This window comes from Dermacentor variabilis, chromosome 7 (genome assembly GCF_050947875.1).
Source record: "Dermacentor variabilis isolate Ectoservices chromosome 7, ASM5094787v1, whole genome shotgun sequence".
NCBI classification, from domain to species: domain Eukaryota; kingdom Metazoa; phylum Arthropoda; class Arachnida; order Ixodida; family Ixodidae; genus Dermacentor; species Dermacentor variabilis.
In genome coordinates, this window is record NC_134574.1 from 141806501 (window position 1) to 141827513 (window position 21013).

At 45.1% G+C, this 21013-nt stretch overlaps 1 protein-coding gene across 4 annotated transcripts in view; it reads right to left on the reverse strand.

Annotated features, from left to right (window-relative positions):
* puf (ubiquitinyl hydrolase 1 puf) overlaps positions 1 to 21013 on the reverse strand; it is a 100468-nt gene that overhangs the window by 43550 nt on the left and 35905 nt on the right. For 3 of the 4 annotated variants that reach the window (XM_075699456.1, XM_075699455.1, XM_075699457.1), the window contains 13 exons: positions 19519 to 19746; positions 17278 to 17493; positions 16348 to 16542; positions 12723 to 12833; positions 10560 to 10700; positions 9230 to 9343; positions 8159 to 8245; positions 7523 to 7717; positions 5753 to 5881; positions 5109 to 5249; positions 3705 to 3860; positions 2323 to 2421; positions 2035 to 2214 (listed from right to left, as the gene is read on the reverse strand). In XM_075699456.1, coding sequence (XP_075555571.1) covers positions 2035 to 2214; positions 2323 to 2421; positions 3705 to 3860; positions 5109 to 5249; positions 5753 to 5881; positions 7523 to 7717; positions 8159 to 8245; positions 9230 to 9343; positions 10560 to 10700; positions 12723 to 12833; positions 16348 to 16542; positions 17278 to 17493; positions 19519 to 19746 — 1992 coding nt within the window. The remainder of the gene's footprint in view (positions 1 to 2034; positions 2215 to 2322; positions 2422 to 3704; positions 3861 to 5108; positions 5250 to 5752; positions 5882 to 7522; positions 7718 to 8158; positions 8246 to 9229; positions 9344 to 10559; positions 10701 to 12722; positions 12834 to 16347; positions 16543 to 17277; positions 17494 to 19518; positions 19747 to 21013) is intronic. The other variant, XM_075699458.1, reaches the window with a different exon arrangement.

A 21013-nucleotide genomic window follows, 5' to 3' on the forward strand; every position in this document is an offset into this window, starting at 1 on the left:
GGGACAGCGTGGTCACCGGTAGGCATGGCAGAAGGCTTACAACAGATAAGCTATGTACAGTCACTAGCGAAAGTCTACAGACCACAGATAGAGTCAAACATTGTTATAATGCAGTCGCCTCGAACATGAAAATTACTTTGTTGTATCCAATGTTCATTATAGGCTGAGATTAGCGAGAAACATTTGAGACCTACCTTGTTATAATCGTTGACATTGTTAACAAGGCTCAACTGCATCACAAAAAATGTTAATTTTCACAGCTTTAGCACAGAGCTGGAAATGAAGTGGTACAGCCCACGTCTGCATGTTCAGCCACAGCAATGCACAGACGGAATTCCAGGCTGAACCGCTGTGGCACAATTTTTCTGCCCGTGCGATGGTCTCCAAACTATTGCTCCTGTGTGTACAACACTGGTCAATTAATCAGAACTCACGAGCGATTCTTGATCAGCATTGCCGAGCGGTCACCGAGGCTTACTGACAATGACCAGAGGCTGATGTCAAGCTGGGAAAGTATAAATCCCGGACTAAATACTTGGCTGAATAACACTGACAGTTTCCTTGTCCTAATGGAGCATGCTTAGTGTTTTGCCCCTGTAACCATTTAGAACACTGCATAGCAGGAACCATGCTTCTCAAAACTCACGTTAATACAAGGATATTTTCAGATCATTCAAATTGATCCACATTTATAACAGCACAAAATTTCCGCGCAGGCTGAGAACTTGGAAGGTCAGAACTAAGTCCTTCTAGGCTCAAAGTTTCTGAGACTAAACTACAGCAAACAGACAGCAGAGCCATTTCTTAAGAGCACTAAAGAGAAACAATGAACCAGATTGTAGCAAAGTATATTATCTCAAAACTCCACTTTCATTTGGCAGGAGACAGTTTATTGTTTCAAGAGAAAACGAAGGTCAACCTTTTAAACTTTTGGCCTTCGCTTTCTCTCCCACACGAAAACCTCATCGCTGGTATGTCAGTCTGGCATCACTGGTTTAACCGTATTGTCTGGTTTTGGGAAACAAATTTTCATACCCCTTCAATTCAAATTACCAAGATTCAACTGCATTTAATTACAGAAATAAGTTACCAAGAAACGCTGAGTCAGTTCTGGTAGAATGCAAAGTAGGACTTCTTTGCCGACAAACAATTAACTAAACTTGGGCTGAAGCTTCAAGAACTTTGGGAGGGGGGGAGGCACCCCCCCCCTCTAGCTTACCAGGCACCCTCTAGCTTTTTCTAGCTTACCAGGCACCCTCCCTCTTACACTATAAAAGTTGCCGTTTTGCTATTGCAGAAGCATAACATACTAATAATGCAGCTCAAGTGAAGACAAATTTGATTGGTTGTTTCAGAGCACCCCGGCAGTGCTTAGGTGGTCATATAAGTGAAGAATAAAAAAAGACAAAGGACTTTAGTAGCGTTATTTCGGCTTTCTCGAAATTATAGGAGCATGGCTATTGTCACGGCAAATTTTAGCTGCTCTGATGAACGATCTTTGAACTCTTCCCAGGAGCGCTTGGAAATGGCTAGTTGAACGTGCCATCAATAATGTCTTGCGCACTTTTTGCCAGTGAACAATGCTTCACTGGTTGATCACTTTATCGCTCAGCGCAAGACGAGCGGGCCGCTTTGTCCGAAATTACTTGAATGTCCTTGCCGATTTTGTAGCAAAAGAGCCTCGTCCAGTGAGAATGTGTGCTCTGCACAAATATGTACTCGAGCAGCACCATTGATTACTCTAGAATTTACTGCGCAACATGTATAAATACAGGACAGACTTGACCCACGAGTTAAATTTCAATGAGTGTGCTCACTGATATCGCTGTGCTTTGAGCACTGCTAGTTTTTCTGGTCATATGTTCCCCCAACAAAGAGTTAGATTCGTGACGAAGTTTTTGCACTGCCAGGTTCTTCAACATCACAACGACATGATAACACTGTGATTCAGTATCCCTTTGAGGCAAAGGCAACAGAAAGGAATGAGGAAAAAAATGCTAAAGAATAAAGAACTGAGCCATGCCGTCCACCCACCTGGCCCTGCTTGCTAAACTTGAACGGAGGATTGTGCTTGGCAACGGCTGTGGCTAGAGAAAGCAGGCCGTACAAGCCGTCGTCATCTTGAGAACTCTGCAGAGCCCCTTCACGTACGTCTCTGTTGAAGATGGCTTCAGCGACACGAGACGCCAAGCTGTCCAAATCGACAATAGGTTTCTGCAGGAAGCAGCGCAGGTCATGTTGATGCTTGTGCACTCACCAGCATTTTAGCTGTCACACTGCATTCGACATTAAAATTTGAAAGCAATGTTTAAAAAAATTTACCTGGTCGGGCGAAGCATCGTCTTCCAAGTTGTCTACGAGTTGGCACACCAAAAAGAAGTAGTCTCGGCAACCAGGTCCGTACGGTTCTTTTTCACCCTCCTTTCAAAAAAAGAAGGAGCAACACAGACTTTAGGTTATCACATACAATTAAAGCTCTCAATTTAACGAAATCGATGGGACCAAGGAGTCACTTCATTCAACTGAGAAGCCTGTTGTTAAATCGTTGTGCTAAATTCAGCGCCGAAACACCTTAGAGGCCCCATTACCTTCGCATGCATATGCTGCTGAACACGAAGTTGCAGATTTAAATTCTGACTGCTTTATGAAGTGTTTGGAACACGAAAACACTACGGTACTTAGACCTAGGTGCACGTCACAGAAGGAGTCGAAATAAATACAGCAGAACCACGTTGATGCATTTTTCCAGGTAGGGCACAAAAGAACATGTTACAGAGCCATGGAAAAATAACATTTGGGAAATTACAACGAAAAAAAATGAAAGCAGAGTGGTTTTAACTTGAAATTGTTTATTTCCTCAAGCTTACCCTTCAAGGTATTAAAAAAATATATAAAAATCAATGTGCCTGCATTTTCTTTGCCATTTGTCTTTCAGCTTAACTGCTACCAACACAGTTCCCAGCCTAGAAGCGAGTGCCCAGTCAGCGACGCCATAATGATAGTCGTAGCTTGCAGCTATGATGAGAGACGGTGCGTGTTCTGATGCTAGCGCCGCCTGACGATGTGAATAAAACAGGCATCACAGAAGCTTGCTTGCTTCCTCCTCTCTGGCTGTGGGATGGTGGTGTGCGTGGGCCAACCACATACCTGTTTGTGCACTTTGCAGTACTGTCCCACAAGAATCTTTCCGCTTGGTTACAGAGCACAGTACCGGGTTAGGCGAAAATTATTTGCTCGATATCCTTGTACGGCGAGTCAAACATCACAATTCCTCAGCGAGTCTCAATGAGGAACCATTCCTGGACTGTATTTCGGCTAACTGGCAGTGTTGTACAAAAGAAGCAACAAATTCCCTTTCTGTATGTTCTTACTGCTGTGCACAGTGTCTTCCCGTTATAGAGAGCCTTTTAAACTCCCCAGCCATTAAATTTACCTGAGTGCCAAGTTTAAATGCAATGCAAGATGCAAAAAACAAGACAAAATGGCGACCTATCAACTGAGAACATTTTGCCCGAGAGTCAGTTGGGTGGCACGGTGAAAAGAGGCCACTTAACAGCCGTGAAAACTCAAAAAGGAACACATCAGCGGGGTTCTACAGCGCAGAGTCCTCAACTAAGGCACGCTTTGCAGCCCACACAGAGACCCTCAGACTTTGGATATCAACATTAGGTTCCGCAAACGATTCTAAGAGACCGGCAGCTCACATCGTGATGCAAGGGCTGCATGCTCTGTGCGGCAGACAGGAAGTCCAGGAGGCTGGCCAGCAGGGGACCAATGTAAGTCTGGCCTCCGCGGCCATCAGCGTCCACGCCAAGGCAGAGACGGTACAGGCCGGTGCAGGCCTCCCGTCGCACAGCGGGCTGCAGAGGAACGTCAGCACAACACGCGTCAGCGCTTCCTTGCTCGTCTGGAGTGCTCAGCTTGCAAAGTAGGTCGACAATCAGCAAACAGATTGCCGAACTCTATAAACACCGGTGTTTGGTTGCAAGGTGCAGTGAAAGTAAAGATTTGGAAAGAGAACACGAGCCAGAAGGCACCAAACCCACAACCCAAGCACCACGATAATGGGCTATAAACACACTACATCAGTGACATAGAAAGCTTAGACATCTGAGACACTTCTAGTGCTTCAGGGGGAAAAAGAAACACGATACAAGAACAGAGAAAAGACAGGACAGGAAGGGTACTGCTTCTTCAGCTAAATTTAATTAATTTAATTTAACTATGGGGTTTTACATGCCAACACCACATGATTATGAAGCCCGCCATAGTGGGGACTCAGGATTAATTCTGACTACCTGGAGTCACAGCATACAGGCGTCTTTGCATTTCACTGTCATTAAAATGCGTCAGCCACAGCCGGGACTTTATTTCAACTAGTTGTACTGCATTGCAAAGTGGCCCAAAAAAAAGCCACGCGATGACATCCTACAATGCTCAGAAACACAGCACAAGTGGTCCGACGCACGTGCCATGTTTCTGAGCATTCTGAGCAGTTGTATGCAACGATATGCGTGCATGTTTGAATAAGTGTGTTTTGGCTATGCTGCAGTATCCATGCTCGGAGACCCTACCCATCATACCTCCCCAGTAGCCACCCACACTTACACAAGTATACTTTTATGAGCCCAAAAATTTCACAGAGCCCTGACCATGTTGTGCGGTTATATCTTCCGGAAGATTGCAGGCCCCCACACATGTTTGGGGGTTGAAACTGCCTGATAGACTCCTTTTTGCTGTCTGTAAACCACCTCCACTTAGTAGCGGCATGTATCAACCGCAATGGTGCACCGCCATCTTTGAAGGGTGTGCTGACATTTTCCTGCACAATTGTGCAAGGAAAAAAATATACACGAGAATGAAAAGAGGTAATGTTCCTATCGCAGGACAAGTCTTTGTAAATAAATGTGAGGGCAGCCACAAACCCACATTGCCAAAATGAATGGCCAAAACGGTGAAAGATGCAACTCAGCCCTACGAGTGTGAAGCTGATAAATAGGTGGTGAAGCCGATAAATAGATGACACTATAACAATGAAATCAGGCAAGTCGCACAAGTCGGAACAGCCTACAGGTTTACAGTGAACAGTAGAACCCAGGTGTACGCACATCGGGATCGTCCAGCACGAGGCGCCGTAGCCAGTTGTCCAAGCCTTGGCCAGATGGTGGCTGGAGCAGCAGAGGTGGGCCCGGCGGCGGGGGTCGAGAGTGAGCCCACGATGCCAGGAGGCGCATGACGCACTGCACCACCTGCGGCAATTCCTCAGTTCGTGACGTTTTTCTAGAATTAATGTTGCAAAGAAGATCACCTCAACTTGTTCACCCACGAGGGTAAGCAGTGATAAGCCCAGTCTCACATTTTTTCTTTGCCAGTCTACGGTCATCATTATTTTTCAAAAAACCTTCGCTGTTACCGAGCATTACTGCTTTTATTTCTAGGTAGCTGCAACTCAGTGGATCTGCCCCAATTCCTGTGTAAGCGCGTTTTTGGCAGCTCTTTCGTTTCTTCAGAATGCAGCATAATCCTTCTTTACTGATCATCAAATAGAGAGAGACGAAGCCGAGCTGTCAGAGTCCTTGACATCATGGAGAGCTGCCGCAGAAAGTGGCACTGACACCTGACCGTCTCCCTGTTGTGTCTTTTCTGGCTTACCAAGCCCTGAAGTTTGTCCCTCGATGTCTGCTCATCCGGTGCGCTTTGACTATACTGGTTCGGTTATGTCGGAAGGCAAGGATAATATTGTCCAACTCACCTGAGGCCTACCCCAGAATCCAGTCCGTAGTTCGTGAGGATCCCGTAAGAGAGCGCCTTCTCCTAGCGCACCCTGGAGGAGTCGAATGAGGCTCAGGGATTCGGCACTCGACAGCATCTGAAGTAGCACCTGTATAATCGTAAAGAGCGCAGATAAGCTGAGGGTGCGAGGGTCTGCTTATCAAGCAGAAAAATATCAGAGATGTGGGAAGAAAATGTTGTCCCACATTAAGCGCAATGGACACCAGCTGAAGATAATTCATATGCGAAACAACTACAATGATGATGGTGACAGCTAAACAACTACAGTGCAGTCCAGTTATAATGATACCACATATAACCACATATCGATTATAATGCTGAGTCAACTTAAGAGTATCGCCTTGTGCACTAGGGCTACGGGAAAAAAAAATGCCCATATAAAGCAAGCGCAGATTGGAGACTATTTCAGCATGCCTTACATTTGACATGCTGTTTAGAGGCATAAGCACTTTTTCACTGCCCACTTTCTCCAATGTTTATTCTTTAGCGCAAGTGACAAAGTGGGGTTTTGCACTACAAAGGTACGTGCGACAGTATTTTTATTTTTGTTTTTTAAAACGGCAGTCCCGATACAGCAATGATGTTCTTTTTGATATTGTTTGCTATTGACCTCAATACAATAAGCACAGATATAATGAATTATCAGATATAACAAAATAAACCTCGACTGTTTCTCATTGACGTCCAAAATGTAATAAACATTATAGCAAATGTTGGATAGACAGGTATTTTGTCATCACATGCAACATCACTGTACTAAAGTTTGACTGTACTATCAACTCGTAGTACTGCTGCTACTAGCACTACCACTTTTATTACTAATGGGGCTACTAATACAACTACTAGTACGAAAGAATAGAAGCCTGTGCATGACCGCACACTGATGCCACCAGCATCTACAGAAGGCAGCATCTTTACAGGCTTTTTCCTGAAGCGCCTAAAGCAATCTTAAAGTAGAGGTCTAATCAAGAATGTCCTGCACGTCATTAACCATGGTCATTTCTTTTAGTAGTTGTAATACAGCCACATAAATTTTGCATGTAGAGCTGCAGATGTAGCACCCAAAGATGTTTATCCAGGGATGATCATGGTGACACATATTCCGCTGTTTTACTTCCGTGACAGCTGCAGCCGCTGGTTAGTGCTTTACACTGTGTTCAGAGGGCGTAAGCGTCCTTGCAGTGCGCTTTGGGGTGGTGTAAGTGGAGGTCATGAGAGGGCTAAGACCACTGCTGGATGGATCACACACCATCATCCCATTTGTGATGCACCAATCGTCAGATCTACATTGTGCAGGGACTGAAGCAATGTCGCTGCGACCTTGTCAACCGTCACACCACAGCTGCAGAGGCAGAAGCTTTGATTTGATTTTTCTTTTATATTCCTTATATGCCTTGTGACAAATCCTTCCGACATTAAAGAAAACTAAATTGTCTGATCTAACTGCTGTGCAACGAACTCTTGACAAAGACCTGGTGCCCCAGAAAAATGCATGCATTTGCCAGGACCAGACTTTGATCGTTTGATCTGCGTGATTAACAGGGGTCGGCTCAGCAATCTTTTACCACAAAACTTACGCAGTTAGTTCTTTTTTTAAACGGCAGACACTAAATGATACCTTTGATTTTTCTAACAACTTTTCTTTGGCTTTCCCGCAGTCGTCCTAAAACCAACAGAGGCTTGTATACAAGTGACAACTGGCAACATGCACAAGTGCTGAGGAACTGACCTGCCCTAGCCTCGGCACAAACAGTCGATCTGGATTGGCACGCCGTTGACGCTTGGCCTTCTTTCGCGGCTGTTCCAAGATGGCATCGACAGACAGAGTGTCTGGGCAGGCATCGGACGTCATGTCCATGCCTCCACCTTCCACACTCAGCTGGTACAGGACCCTCAGCAGGCAGGCAAGGCAGTCTTCTGCCCACTGCACACATTGGGGAAAAAGAAAGGAAAACATTTTATGCGATTTGACCCTCCCCCTCTAGTGTTTCTTTTTTGTTTTGCTGATTCCTACTTAAGTTATGCGCTAGTAATAAAATATCTGTTGATGATTACCTAGGAAGGTCTCCGATTATTTCTTTATTATGAATATGTACGTGCCCAACCCCCAAAATTATGTGGACCTCACGTGGTCTGGGAATCAGTTGAAGTGGAGCTTTCTTATGTGTTTCTGAGGAATGCTGTTCTTATTTAATGAGCAGTACATTTTGTGTTGTACATGTTGAAGAGCAGCAAAAGCAGGAAGGTTGAGGTCCATGTTGAGGTCCATGACAACTGAGCAGCCAGCTGTATGGAACTTAGGTAACCGTGGTACTATGTCCAATATGCGCTTTCAGCAAACAAGTACATAAGCAGGGTTACTTACTTCGTTCCACTCCTCCCCTTCGTGAGGATGAAGCACTCCCGAAGTGAAGATGTCAAAGAGATGCCGCAGGCCACCACACTCCACGAACTGAAAACGAATGGGTGTGGCACTTTCAGTCAGCCGCAGACTAAACAGGCAATACAAAATGGGCTTACACACAAGCTCCTTCACACATTGCACACAAGGGGGGTAGTATATTATGTAGATTTTATTTGTCAGCACCAGTGGTAACTATGCTCTGATAAGCTAAAATGATACTGCGAAACACCTAGGAGCACAAAAGCTCCTTATGTGGCCTTAAATGTGACGCTTAAGAATAGCGCAACATAAGGCACAGATAGTCCTATCCTTTTTGCTCACATCTTATTTTGTGCTATTCTTAAGCTTGAGCCATGAAACATCCAGCTCAGCAGCCTAGATTAGTAAATTGAAAAATAAACAACTGCTCTGTCAGGTTTAAGTAAGCTGCTGGTGTATTTAGACACCCCTCCCCACACCACGTTCGTTTCCTAAACCCCTTTAAGTACCATGCAGTTGCTTAGGCGAGCAATTAACAAAACTGATAATTTCCCGTGGCAGACCAAATGCTTATTGCTTTGCATGCACATCACCCTCATCAACTCTCACATCTGCTCCTATTTTCAGCCTACCATGACTTTTTGTTCAATCTCGAATCACAACAGACATAATTAAATGTTCCACTTATGGCATTTATGTTGATATTTCTTGGCGGTTATAGTCACAATAATGACTTTGTTGTGGCAAACGATGTGGAGGATATCAGCCACAGAAATTACTCGAAATAATACAAAACTTGATGCAATCCCTCCATCATTATTATTTCCTTTTTTTTTAGTGTTTCATGTTAGCCCTATATGGAAAGCAAGAAAGAGCAGCTGAACAAAGCAGACTTGGGCAGAAACAAAGAGGCTGAAATTAAAAGAAAGAAAATAAATCACCATCTAATGTACACATGTGGGTACATACACATACACACATACGTGCACATGTGCACGCACACTAACTGCTCCCACAGGAAAACACAATCTCCACTAAGATCAAGCACATCACCTTCTCTGCCCACGTTGGGCCCAAAGGAACTGAAAATCCCATGTCTTTCGCATCGTCTCCGATCTCATTGGTAGTAGAGCAGCATGGCCCATTGTTTTGGGAATGCAAGTCCACCTGAAGAGAACGTAACACAGCGTTGCTGTTTCTTCTTGCGACTTTCTACTTAACTCCTTTACTTAAATTTAAACTCAAAATCAGTTAAAATCTGCTAAAGCTTCACAACAATCTGCAAAAAAAAGTGACAATGAAAGAGAAAATCAAATATAGTAAACAGACAATTTTAGGGCTTGCAAGTATGTAGTATTATGATAGCAATGCCACTGTAAGGCATCCAGGACATTTGTCTATGTCAATAGCAGAGTGCTCACTGAATACCTTTTGAGAATACTTTGTTTCATAGAATAAAAAGTGTCAAAAGAGTTTTATAACCTATCATTTAATCAGATCTCCACATAATTAAAGACAGGCAGCATCACTAACTATGAACATTCCACTAAAGAAGTGCTCTAAACGTGCTCGAATCCATGAAGCATCCCTTCAAATCCGCTAACAGTTGCATCAAGAAATATTTCATTAAAATGCACTGAAATATCTGCTACCTGTAAGTGCGTTTCGGCCACTAACCAGGCGAACATACTCTAGAAATAACAGAACGCCTACTAAACGTGATGACACCGATTTAAGAAGGCCGTCTGGCTAAGCACTGACCGGTATCTGTGCCAACTGCTGCTATGATTACACACTATTAGCGGCAACTGTCTGTATGATGTACCACCATGGACGTCATTCTCTGCAAGAACATTGAGCCACGGAGAGCATAGGCAACTAGAGAAGCTACAAATATGTGCCCATGTCAGTTCTTGCAGGTACCCCGCAAAAGGATTGCTAATTGAACGAGCTGGAAGGCATTCATGACGACCAGCGTGCAGAAAGATGAACACAAGAATTTGTATTCCTATTCTGTTTACTATTTTTCGTATTCATCTCCCTGCGCACTGAATGTCGTATTGTTCTTGCAGGGTTGTTTGCAACTCATGGCCATGTCATTAAAAATTCCAGGCATCCTTGCGTAATCTCCTGCGAAACCTACACAATCCTGTGCTGTTGTGTGGTAAGCTGAAGGCAGAGTGTGCAAAGGTCACTAAACACATCTACTTCGGTGACTGGACGGTGGCGCCCTCGGAATGTATACGTATGTGTGCAGATAATAAATTAGTGTTGTCCGGGTCACGGCAACAACGCTAATAATTAATTGCAACTTAGTGCTGCAAGACTGCCAACATCATTGAAAAGCCACGGCTAGAATTCCCCGGAAGGACACGCTTCTCACATCGCTTTCCTTCGGCTGAGCTAAGTGGGAGCGAGATCCACGCTGGCGTAAGGATTCCACAATCTGGAGGGAGTACATCAACTTCTGAGGCTCTTCGGGGTTGAGCAGAGTTTGGAGGGCAAGCGCTGCACCTTCGGGTTCCTGAAATGTCGAACAGAGACAGAAAGAGTTGGTGACAATCCACAATTCTCAAGTGGAGAAGTTCCCAATGATTAATTTACCTATATCAGAACCTTGCTATAGAAAAGTCGCATCCAACAACAAAATACTTTTGCTATATCTAACACTCGTTGTAAGCGGAGAGAAAAAAATTAGATCAGATCTATGTGAAAGAAGCACATGCATGATACCTCCGTTGAGCCAGCGAAGGTGCTTTCGCCAACACTGACGGCCCATCGGCAGCTTGCCGTGCCAATATGCAGCATTAAACAACCTTTAATCACAGACAAGCACTTCGAACTGTTGTTAATACACAACCACCAATCGATGCGATCACACAGTATCTGCACATTGACTAGCCAGCTACAGACCGGCCAAGTCAAGACACTTGCCACAACATGCACGTCCGTCTAAAATGTGCCATTTCAAGTTGGTCTTGCTAACTATTTCACATCTTTGCTTCCAAAACACGGGTTTTGAGCCTGCAAGTTAAAAAGATATTCAAGTTGTTCTGGCAAAGTGTTCAACATTTTTGCTGCCAGTATACATACCTAAAGCTGCTTAGTGAACAAACATTCACTCTACTATAACCAATATTTAATCAGAACTTCCACCTCAGTTTCGGTATAGCAGCAGAACACTCATTGAAATAAAGCATGGCCAGCCAAATGTTAGATTTACTTTTTACATATGATAGTTCGTTATAGCTATGTTCATTATGGACGGGACATTTGAGTACCATATTTACCCGAACCTAACGAGCACCTGTTTTTCAAAGAAAATGCCTGCGCTTTAGTCGGATACGAAACCCAAGACCGCGCTCATGACATTGGCAACAGCCTGCTGTCAAATGCAGCGGCATCACTGTCACGAGCACATTTTCGAGAAGGTTGCTGTGGGTTCGTATGGGTTCATATGGGTTCATTTCATGCTCGACTGTAATCTGGAGTGGCCATTTTCAGAGATACTTATCACTTTCCCAAGATTTCATACAGATTTCATACAGATGCATACAGATATTGGACTTATTTAAGTATGCAGCCTACAGAGTTCCTTGTCCAATGCAGAGTCACGCAAGATCTCATGAAAGCGATAGCACCATCTCTAAAAGTGATTGCTCAAGAATGCCGCCCCTGCATGCTTGGTATCTGTGGCCAGTGCAGCGCAAATGGTGATCATGCTTAAAGTAACTTCTGCTTGGGCCAAATGTTTTATTGAAGTATTTTGATAGATTTACTAGCCATACAGGCTCCAAGTACACGCTTGAAACGGCCAAAAGCTTTGTTGAAATACAAACCGTGTCACGAGATTACTTTGTTAAATCATGAAAGAAATTTGCACAGTTTTCAATGGAACTAAGATAAAGAAATTCAAATAGTTCATCACATCGCAAGTTTCATTAAATCGGGGTTCCTTATATCAATGTTCGACTGCATGTGTTTTTGTTTTTACTAAAGTGTTGCATGCATGCTGTTATTGTTGAGTGCACTGCACAGAGGGTGCTGTGGGTATCTGTCAAAATACTGTTTGAGGCAGCTTTTACACCTGAGCCCTTCATATTTTAGAGAAGAATAGAAGGTTGTTGTATCTCATTAATATAAGCCAGTGCCATTGATAATAAAGACGCCAGTCGTGTCTGAGTAGACGACAATCTTTGAGCTGGCACTGGCCGTTACAAGGTTAACTGTACACTCTCCACCAATATGAAAGAGAATACCAGATTTGTGTAATAAATCAGCAATTTTCCTTGTGTGCATTTGTAATGAGCAAAAGTTCTGTCAGCAGGATTCTTCATCAGGTGAACAACATTACAAATAGCAGTGCATGTAATGCACGTTTGCTAGAACCGCTGTTTGAACACAGATTAAGTGTTGATTGAGTGTTAAGTGATGAAATTGACGGAGAGCGCGCATGCATTTCAGCGAGATCAAACGCAGCAATGTAGACTGTAGGCATCTGCTCGACCGCGGCAAAGAGACATTCCATAGCGTAGCTGCGACTTACCGATGCAACCTGTACAAACTGGCGGAGCACTGCGGGTGACGTAGGAAGCATGGTGAGTATTTCCCAAACTCGTCGAGACAGGACTTGGGCCTTTGTGTGCAGCACCATTTCCTGCAGCGAGAAGACGAGTTGCAAGCAACTTCAGCTCAAGCTGCTCGTCATCTAAAAATGTGCGTTATGGCGGAGCTGCAACTTACCGGCAGAATCTGCTGAAAGAGAAAATCGGCCTGTCGCGCGGCCGACAAAAACAGCATGTCAGCTCTGCCCGCTTTCTCCCTCTCATTAATCCCGAATTCATCCACACACACATACAAAAATGGCCATGATACGAGAGTGGCAAGCATAACATTTTTAACATGTTGACTGCTACCGCAGAAGAAAACCAAAGTGAAGCAGCAACTTGCCGGAAGATTGTGCATGTCAGAAGAATTGTCCTGTCACAGCAGAGAAAAATCTGTGAAACTAGGCTCACTTTTGCAAGTAGGGGTGTGCAAATACCAAATTGTAGATTTCGAGTCGAATATAGAATCCAATCAAGGAAAAGAAAGCCGAATATCAAATCGAATATTCAACGTCAGAAAATGTGACAAGAACATTTAAGCATACAAATTTTGTGCAAAAGATGCAGTTCTGCACATGCTCAGGAGTCTCTAGTACTTACATTACATAACAAGAATCTTGCCAGCTATCAGTAACTTAAGTACTCATGAATCGGGATGTCTAGTATGCTCTACTATTACTAAAGAGAACTCCAATTCAGTATTCCAGCACTGACAACAACTCAGTTCGTATACGAAGCTCTGGAAAATATTTTTTATCGACAGAATGTCTGTTGAAAAGAATCAAGTGCTTTTCAGTTTAATTGTGGGCCATACTGTGCTTAATGACAATCTCCTATTGATGAGAAGGTATTGCCTTCCAGTTTTCTTCAGGAAAACAGCAGGGTTTTCCCATCTTTATGGCAGGCGCCTTCTGTGGCCCAAGCTGCCCAACAAATAAAATTGCGGAATGTGCATCACGTGACTCGGCACACCGCTTCGCGTGGCCATCAGCGCCGCAAGGGTTGACCACGGTCGGCACCAACGGTAATGAGTTCTCAAATTCGGAAGCCAGCAGCAAGTTCGCATGACGCCCCCACCTCCCCCCCTTTCGTCTGTGTCCACTTGCCGTCCATGTACATACACCTGCAGTTGGGGGTCAGCACACTGGTTGCATGACATTTTCGAGCCCGCCATGTATATCCAAAGCTAGTCTTGTGACGGATCGCTCGAAGCTACCAAAAAAGACTGATGCGTGCATACAAATGGCGTTCTGAACAAGGAGGCACCATACAGTGTTCCACAGAGGTGGCACCGCGAACAACACTAATCCCGCGCGCGCGCTTTTGTTAGCGAGGCGGTTTGCCGCCTTTCTGAGGGTTGTGAGGCCGCTGTCAATAGTCGCCGACCGATCTTCCGAACCTCGTGGGGACCGAAAAATAGTCCCCAAAATTGAACAGTCCGAAAAACTCATTCAGCCAAAAAAAATAAAATTTATTAGGCTTAGGGTGGCTTAAAAAAAATCTCTAATAATGCCTTGCCTCGTACTACGCTTGGAATTTATCAGATTTGCTTGGATTTATGCAAGAGTTACGTCGTCTTCGTAAACAGTTGACAAGGGTGTCACCGCATTGGCGATTTCCACTGGCGGTTATCGCCATGCAGATCGAAGAAACGAGCTACGTTAATTTCCACCACTTGGCTCTTGCGAAGGCACAAGAGGTGGCGCCGATCCCAGAAACGTGAAGCTTCGCAAACACACGAAGATGCAACGTCTCCAAGACATACTTGCTCAGTGGACAGACCGCGTGCAAAATAGCAACCGAAACAGCTAGGTACATACTTATTTTTTTTTTCATGCAACCCGGTCATAACAATGAAATTTTCGTGGCATTTGAATATTGTTATAAGTGGGTTCGACTGTATTAGATATTCGATGCACAAGTCAAATTATTCTAACATTCACTATTTGATCTGAAACTTGATATCCAAGTATTCGCACACCCCTACATTTTTATTTATTGCCACAAGTTGAACAGTTTACGGCAAGTTTGCGTACACAATAAACCAAACAGCTGAACAAAAATGGGTATGTAAAATGCAGGAGGGAGCTCTGCAAATAATGCATACATGATGTCTTTTGGATATGGTACTACAAGCTTTGAGTGACTAGCTTGCTAACGCGATGGAACCCAAAGCAGTTATATTAGACCAAATTTACTGAAGCCACTGGGCTATTTAAAGTGCTTCAACAAGTTAATGATCGAATCAGCTTTTGTTTCCACTAACGTCACTCCAACAGCGGCGCATTAGCTTTGATTTCGCACTGCTTTTCAAGAAGTCTCGTTTTGATGGTGCTAGGCCTAACAAAGGGCTGCGCTGACGCCTCGGGAAAGGTTTGATTCCTGCCTACTAAATGGTGTCACAGCATTTAGCGTTTCCCGTGCACTTGCGATGTGAAGTGCTCCGCTGTCTCGCAGGCTAGCACACAAACTAGCGCTCAAGCTTGCCCTGGTTGCATTACGTGCAGTCAAGCTGCTGGAACATGATATCAAAACTGTCCATTACTCACACGGTAGAGAAGAGAACTTTTTACTTCCTAAAGGTTTCATGCTATCCCGAAATAAAGTGCGACGATGAGGCTGCAACTTTCCGGCAGAATTTGCAGGCAATGACAACCACTCTGTCGCAGCAAAAACAACAGCACAAACTGGTCCCACTTTGTTATTCACTTTAACCCGCACCTTCCTAAAGCATGGCAGCTTTAAGATTTAAGACGACAATTAAAGAAAAAACATGACAAAACAGGTACCAATCATGTTCGCACCGCAGCACTACCGAAGAAACTTGTAAAAAGGCTTGTGCGAAATGCCTTTTTGATTCAGTGCAGGAGTCAGACTCATTTTGGCACCAGGTGCCTAAGAAACGACCAGCAATTCTCATAAGCGTTCCAATAAAAATTACAAGGTTAAATTCTTATCAAAATTCATAACTTTTCCTGTTGGGCTAAAGAAATTGTGCTAATCACCGATTATGAATCATGTAACTTAAGTTGATGAATTAAGTTCTTTATCAATTTCTTCAAGGAACAAATCACAATTACAGAATTTAATGAAGTCAGTGCTAAAAGCACGTTGACTTAAGCAGGTACCCCGAACACCAGAACCAGTTTTGAGACGCCTATCTGCAAAGTTGTCATGAAATGCATTGATGTACCTCTTATTTATTCATCGATCACACGGGGCTGTGAACTAGTCAAGCCATTTTAAAGAAGACCTTTTCCCCAGTCCTTCTTTCTGTATCTTGACAGAATGAAAATATAAACTTGATTTGATTTGAGTTGATATTTATTTTAAGAAGCCTTCCTTAGGGCACTGATATCAATGGCAGACGAACAAGGAACGTCTCCAAGGCCAATGTTTTGACAAGACAACTTGTCTTCGACAGTTTCCCTGACAAAGTAGCCTTGTCACTGTCGGTGCACCTGTCCCGTTAGGATTCCTCAGGCACTGCGGGACGAAACTAGGCTGACTGCGAAAGCCGATGGCTCCCAATATTCTCTGCAAGGCGCTGCAACGCAAACTCACCCCAGCCCGGTTCCGTGTCCGGACGTTGCCAAGTAGCTGCATGAGTGAGAAGAGGCACTCCAGGTAAGTGGGCCGCAGGAGCACCAGGGTAGGGAGTCGCTCCCGGGGTGGGCAGGGAAGCAGGCTCGCCGGTTCGGGGAGACCCGGCCCCGCCCGTCGCCTCTGTCGGGCGGCTCCTACCGACACGAACACAATCTGCGACCGCACACAGGTTCATTTAGTCAACGCTAGATAACAGATAATCAAGAAAAAAGGCAAAGCACTGGGCCAAGAGTGACTTCCCATTGAAATAAATAAATATGACATGCAGCGCCAGTTGCGGTAACACGAACACAGTCTGCGAATGCACCAGGTTCGAAGTAGCGAACGTCGATGACGAGACAATCGAACGAGGCGAAGCATTGGGCCAAGAAGACACTCCTTCTGGGAGGTATAGATGAGGCAAGAACAATGGTCCCTCCATGCAGGTTAGAACATGTCAGTATTGAAAGTCTGCATTAATGTTCCTGTTCCTTGGTGAGTCAGCAACAAAGCGAAACGCTGTGCTTAAACTGAGGAATGCTTCTCCTGCAAGACTGCATGAACTGTCGGTGCTAATTTTTCCACTCCTTGAAGAGTCGGTCACATTTGTGATAAAGCACTATTTTCAAAGCGATGAATGCTTTTTCTTCCAAACTGTGTCGAATGTCTACGGTAATGTCACCATTCTTTTGCAAGTCAGTCACGCTCGTGACAAAGTGTCATGCTCGAAGCAGCAAATACTTCTCCTCGACGACAGAGCTTGCACAAGCAGCAGCAAGGAGGTCACGCAAACCCACGCAGTGACAAAAATATCACTCTGAATTACTTGGAGCAAAGGTGAGATTGACGACTCTTCCCCACAAAATCTGGGAAGGGCCTCATTCCAGATTGCTAGCTTCTACCACCAACCTGCAGATCCTTGAAGCCGAGGTCAGCCAAAGGCTTCTCGTCAAGGTCGGTGGTGAGCTCCTGCCCCTGGGTGATCATGCGCAGGCAGGCCGCAGCACCACCCTCGCTGGCGGCCTGAAGCTGTGGCTGTAGCTGCGGTTGCAGCCCTTCCCACCAGTGGGCCACCTCGGCACGCAGGTCGCCCACCAGGTCCCAGCTCTGGAGCTCTAGCGTTGTCTGCCAACGTACAAATGCACATGAGTATGCAACACCGGGCCAACGACCTCTGTAAGTGATGGGTCAGAGGTCGTCTGGACCACCACTAGGCCATCAGACTGTCACTCGTGGGACACGAGAGAGTCCTCAGGCCACCACAGCTTTTGCTGCGCATACACATAAGGCCGCTTCGATTTGACTGCACTTTCTGCAAAAGTGCTCGACGATGCTGTGGGAGGTTCCACGCGTGTTCGTGTGATGCGAATGCAGCATGGCACATGAGCACATGAAAACAAAGCACAACAGTGCAGCAACGAGCGAGCTGTGTCCTCTACTGCGAGAGATTAAGCTCCTTTCTTGAACGCATGCAGGAATGGGAAGCACATTTGCTTTTTACAGTGTGGGTAACCGATGTGGCAGTAGTAGTACCAGTGAAAGTACTGCAAACTTTAGGGAAATTTCCCACAATCTAGAAAAATTTCGCACATTGATGTTGAAATGATGAAACTGCCGACGTGACGGCATCATTTTTATTTCATTCACTGCAAATTACCTTCAAATTCACCTGTGAACCATGACTTTTGATCATACACCAATGCAGTGAATGCATCTTTCCAAGTAAATGACGGGGTGTGGATGCCCTGGGACCTTTAATGAAGTACTGTTCCTGCAATTTTGCAGACCATACCTCTAGCACTACTGTCGATGTCTGTGCATTCTGAATTAAATATCTGTAATCGGTGAAACTAACTTATGCTGCAACACCAAACAAAGCAGCACGGGCAAACCTGAGCACTACAATGTGATCGTGGCACCAGACAGCCGACTTCGCATGCGTATACTAAAATTCACAGGGAACCGCCCACAGGCAGAGCAACCTTGAAGACACACTTTGGTCATATGTTTGGGCGAATTTTCCTTTGGAGGAAAGATAAAAATGATCCCCAATCTTCGTGCTTTACTGTAAGCATGACGATGCTATATCAGTAGGCGGCAATAAAAAAGATTACTCACATCTCTTACATTGATGTTCTGAAGTGGCACACTGTTTTGACATTGTTAGATTCTGTAAGGAAGGTTTGGCACCCATCTTCCTTATATTTCAAATAAGGTTCCGCGTAGTCATGGTACTTTGGTCTACGTGCAGAACAACTTTGGACAGCAACAAAGTATGTACGAGGGGGTACCCAAAAATAACCGGAATAATTTATAAACAGCTATGTACTCATATTTTTACAAAACAACCTTATAACCTTCAAAGTACTCTCCATTATACTTAATAGTACATTTGTCCAATCTGCAATTCTATTCTTGAAAACATTTTTCAAACTAGTCTGTTTTGATGGCTGATAGTTCCTTTCTCATTTTCTCCTTCATCTCTTCTACATAGTGAGATTGCTGTCCTTTCATGTCCATCATTAAAAAAAAAAAAAAATGTTGCATAGAGCGAGGTCAGGTGAGTAACCTGACCTCGCTCTGTGCAACTTTATAAACTTATAAAATTATAAATTTAAGCTATAATGCCTGCAATCTGTTTGCATAACACAAACAAAATTTACCATAACAGAAATCATATTGCCAAACTGAACCACATTTTGCAAAGATATGGGGTAAGCTAAGGACATTTTTTATTCAAGTTGGAAGAAAACTAGCCCCAGAGGCTGGAAGCACTTTAAGGTGGCAAATTGGCCTAAGCTCATCGGGAAATGAAAGGAAGTTAACACACTGTAATAATTAAAAACCTATGGTCACGTCCTGCCAGGCACTGGACATGTGCTCAGCTCCTCACACCAGCTAAACCGACAGTTTCAATCAAAAAGCACGAAATACGGCTGCCCCCACCGCCACCGATCAACAAGTGCAGTGCTGCACCATCTGCTTCAAAGAGCTCACTCGATGGCTGCGCCGCCTGCACTTCCAGACCAGTCAGTGCCAGAGTGGCGCAGGTGGCACACCACTTTCCATTCACTGTCGAACCGAGGACACCAGAGCGCCGCACTTCCTGAACTAGTGCAAGAAGTGCAGCCTAAATTAGGAGAACCGCACCTTGTGCGAAAGGCCCGCAGGCTGGCAGACGATGCGGAGAGGGCAGTTGCCCACCCCCCTGGGGTCCTGCAGTGCAGCGCCGTGGGGACTGAGGCCAGCGCCGTCCCGAAGCTGCCACCGGCGCAGGTGGAAGGCGTAGCGCCGCTGGAACGCCTCGAGGTGAAGCTTGAGCAGCTGCAGGGCCCGCTGCACCACTGTCAGTGTGGTCTCCTCGGCCTCTTGTGGATGCTGCAAACGAGGTGAAACTAGGTTGGTGGTGCCAAAACCGCTCCGATTGACTGGTTGATTGACTGATTGATTGCCCAAAGCAACATTCTAAGCTATGAGATACACAAGTGTGGGGGGCCCTCAGGCCAACATGACGTAACAATTTTACTGCAATTCCTTTTCTTTTTCCCTCTGCATTAGTGGTTCTAGCAGCACACACACGGACCCAGAAAAGCTACTGAAACCAACGAAACACCCGCAAAAACCAATAGCAAAAACCACCGTGCCTAGATTTGGTGCTAAACTTCAGGCCACATTGTGTACAAGGGTAAAGAACACCAACATTGTACTACAGTGAACATTTTATTCAAAATCACTTCATTCGAAATACAGTCAACGACCGATTTTTCGGACCCTCTAGGGAACGTAAAAACGTCCGAAAATTCAGGCAGTCCGAAAAAATGAATGCATGCAAAAAACGCACTTTTTTCCTTTTTTTTTTATCGGATCTTGAGGTAAAGGGCGAAGTACCAGGCTTCCGAAACCCTGCCAAAGCATTAGTGAAGTGGCTATGAAACGAGGCGTTCAAAAACTCTGTATGCAGCCGACTGCCGGTTTATTATGTACATTGCATCGTCGGGCAGCCGGTGTTATTGCTGCAGTGGCTTAAAGAACTTGTTGCTTGTTGTTTGGACGGAGTTCCGGTTGCATGCAATCATATTCGCCTCGATCTGAGCAAGGGTCATGTCAGCACTGCACACCGATGAAAGAGTCAACAGTGCACGCGTCAACTCGGCGCTTCTAGTCGGCGCAGGCATTGGCTCCTCATTTTCAACATCGGAGTCTTCTGAATCCCTCACAACCTGACGGACTATTTCCTCATCAGTCAGTTCTGCGCAGAAATCGAGCTCGTTGTCAGCGTCAACAAACTGTTCGAAAGTTATTTCCGTGGGTATGGAAACCTCAGCAGAGCGGACGTCGTTGATCACGTCGTCCATGGGCGCCGAACTCCTTGCTCACGCCAGCCTGGGATCGGCCGCTCACGACTTGCTTAATAATGGCAGCTTTCTTCTCCATCGTTAACCGACGGTACTGCTTTCCGCGCTTCGATGCCATCGGCGAGGACGACGAAGACGGAGTGGGGGCCATCGAAGACAAGGGAAATCCTCAAGTTGCGAACAGTGGAGCTCGCTAACGAGCGTCGAAGCACCTAGGCCTAGCGTCGCAGAGCACACTTGAACAGCACAACCACACACCACGCTAGCCAAAACGTGGCCGGCGTAAACAA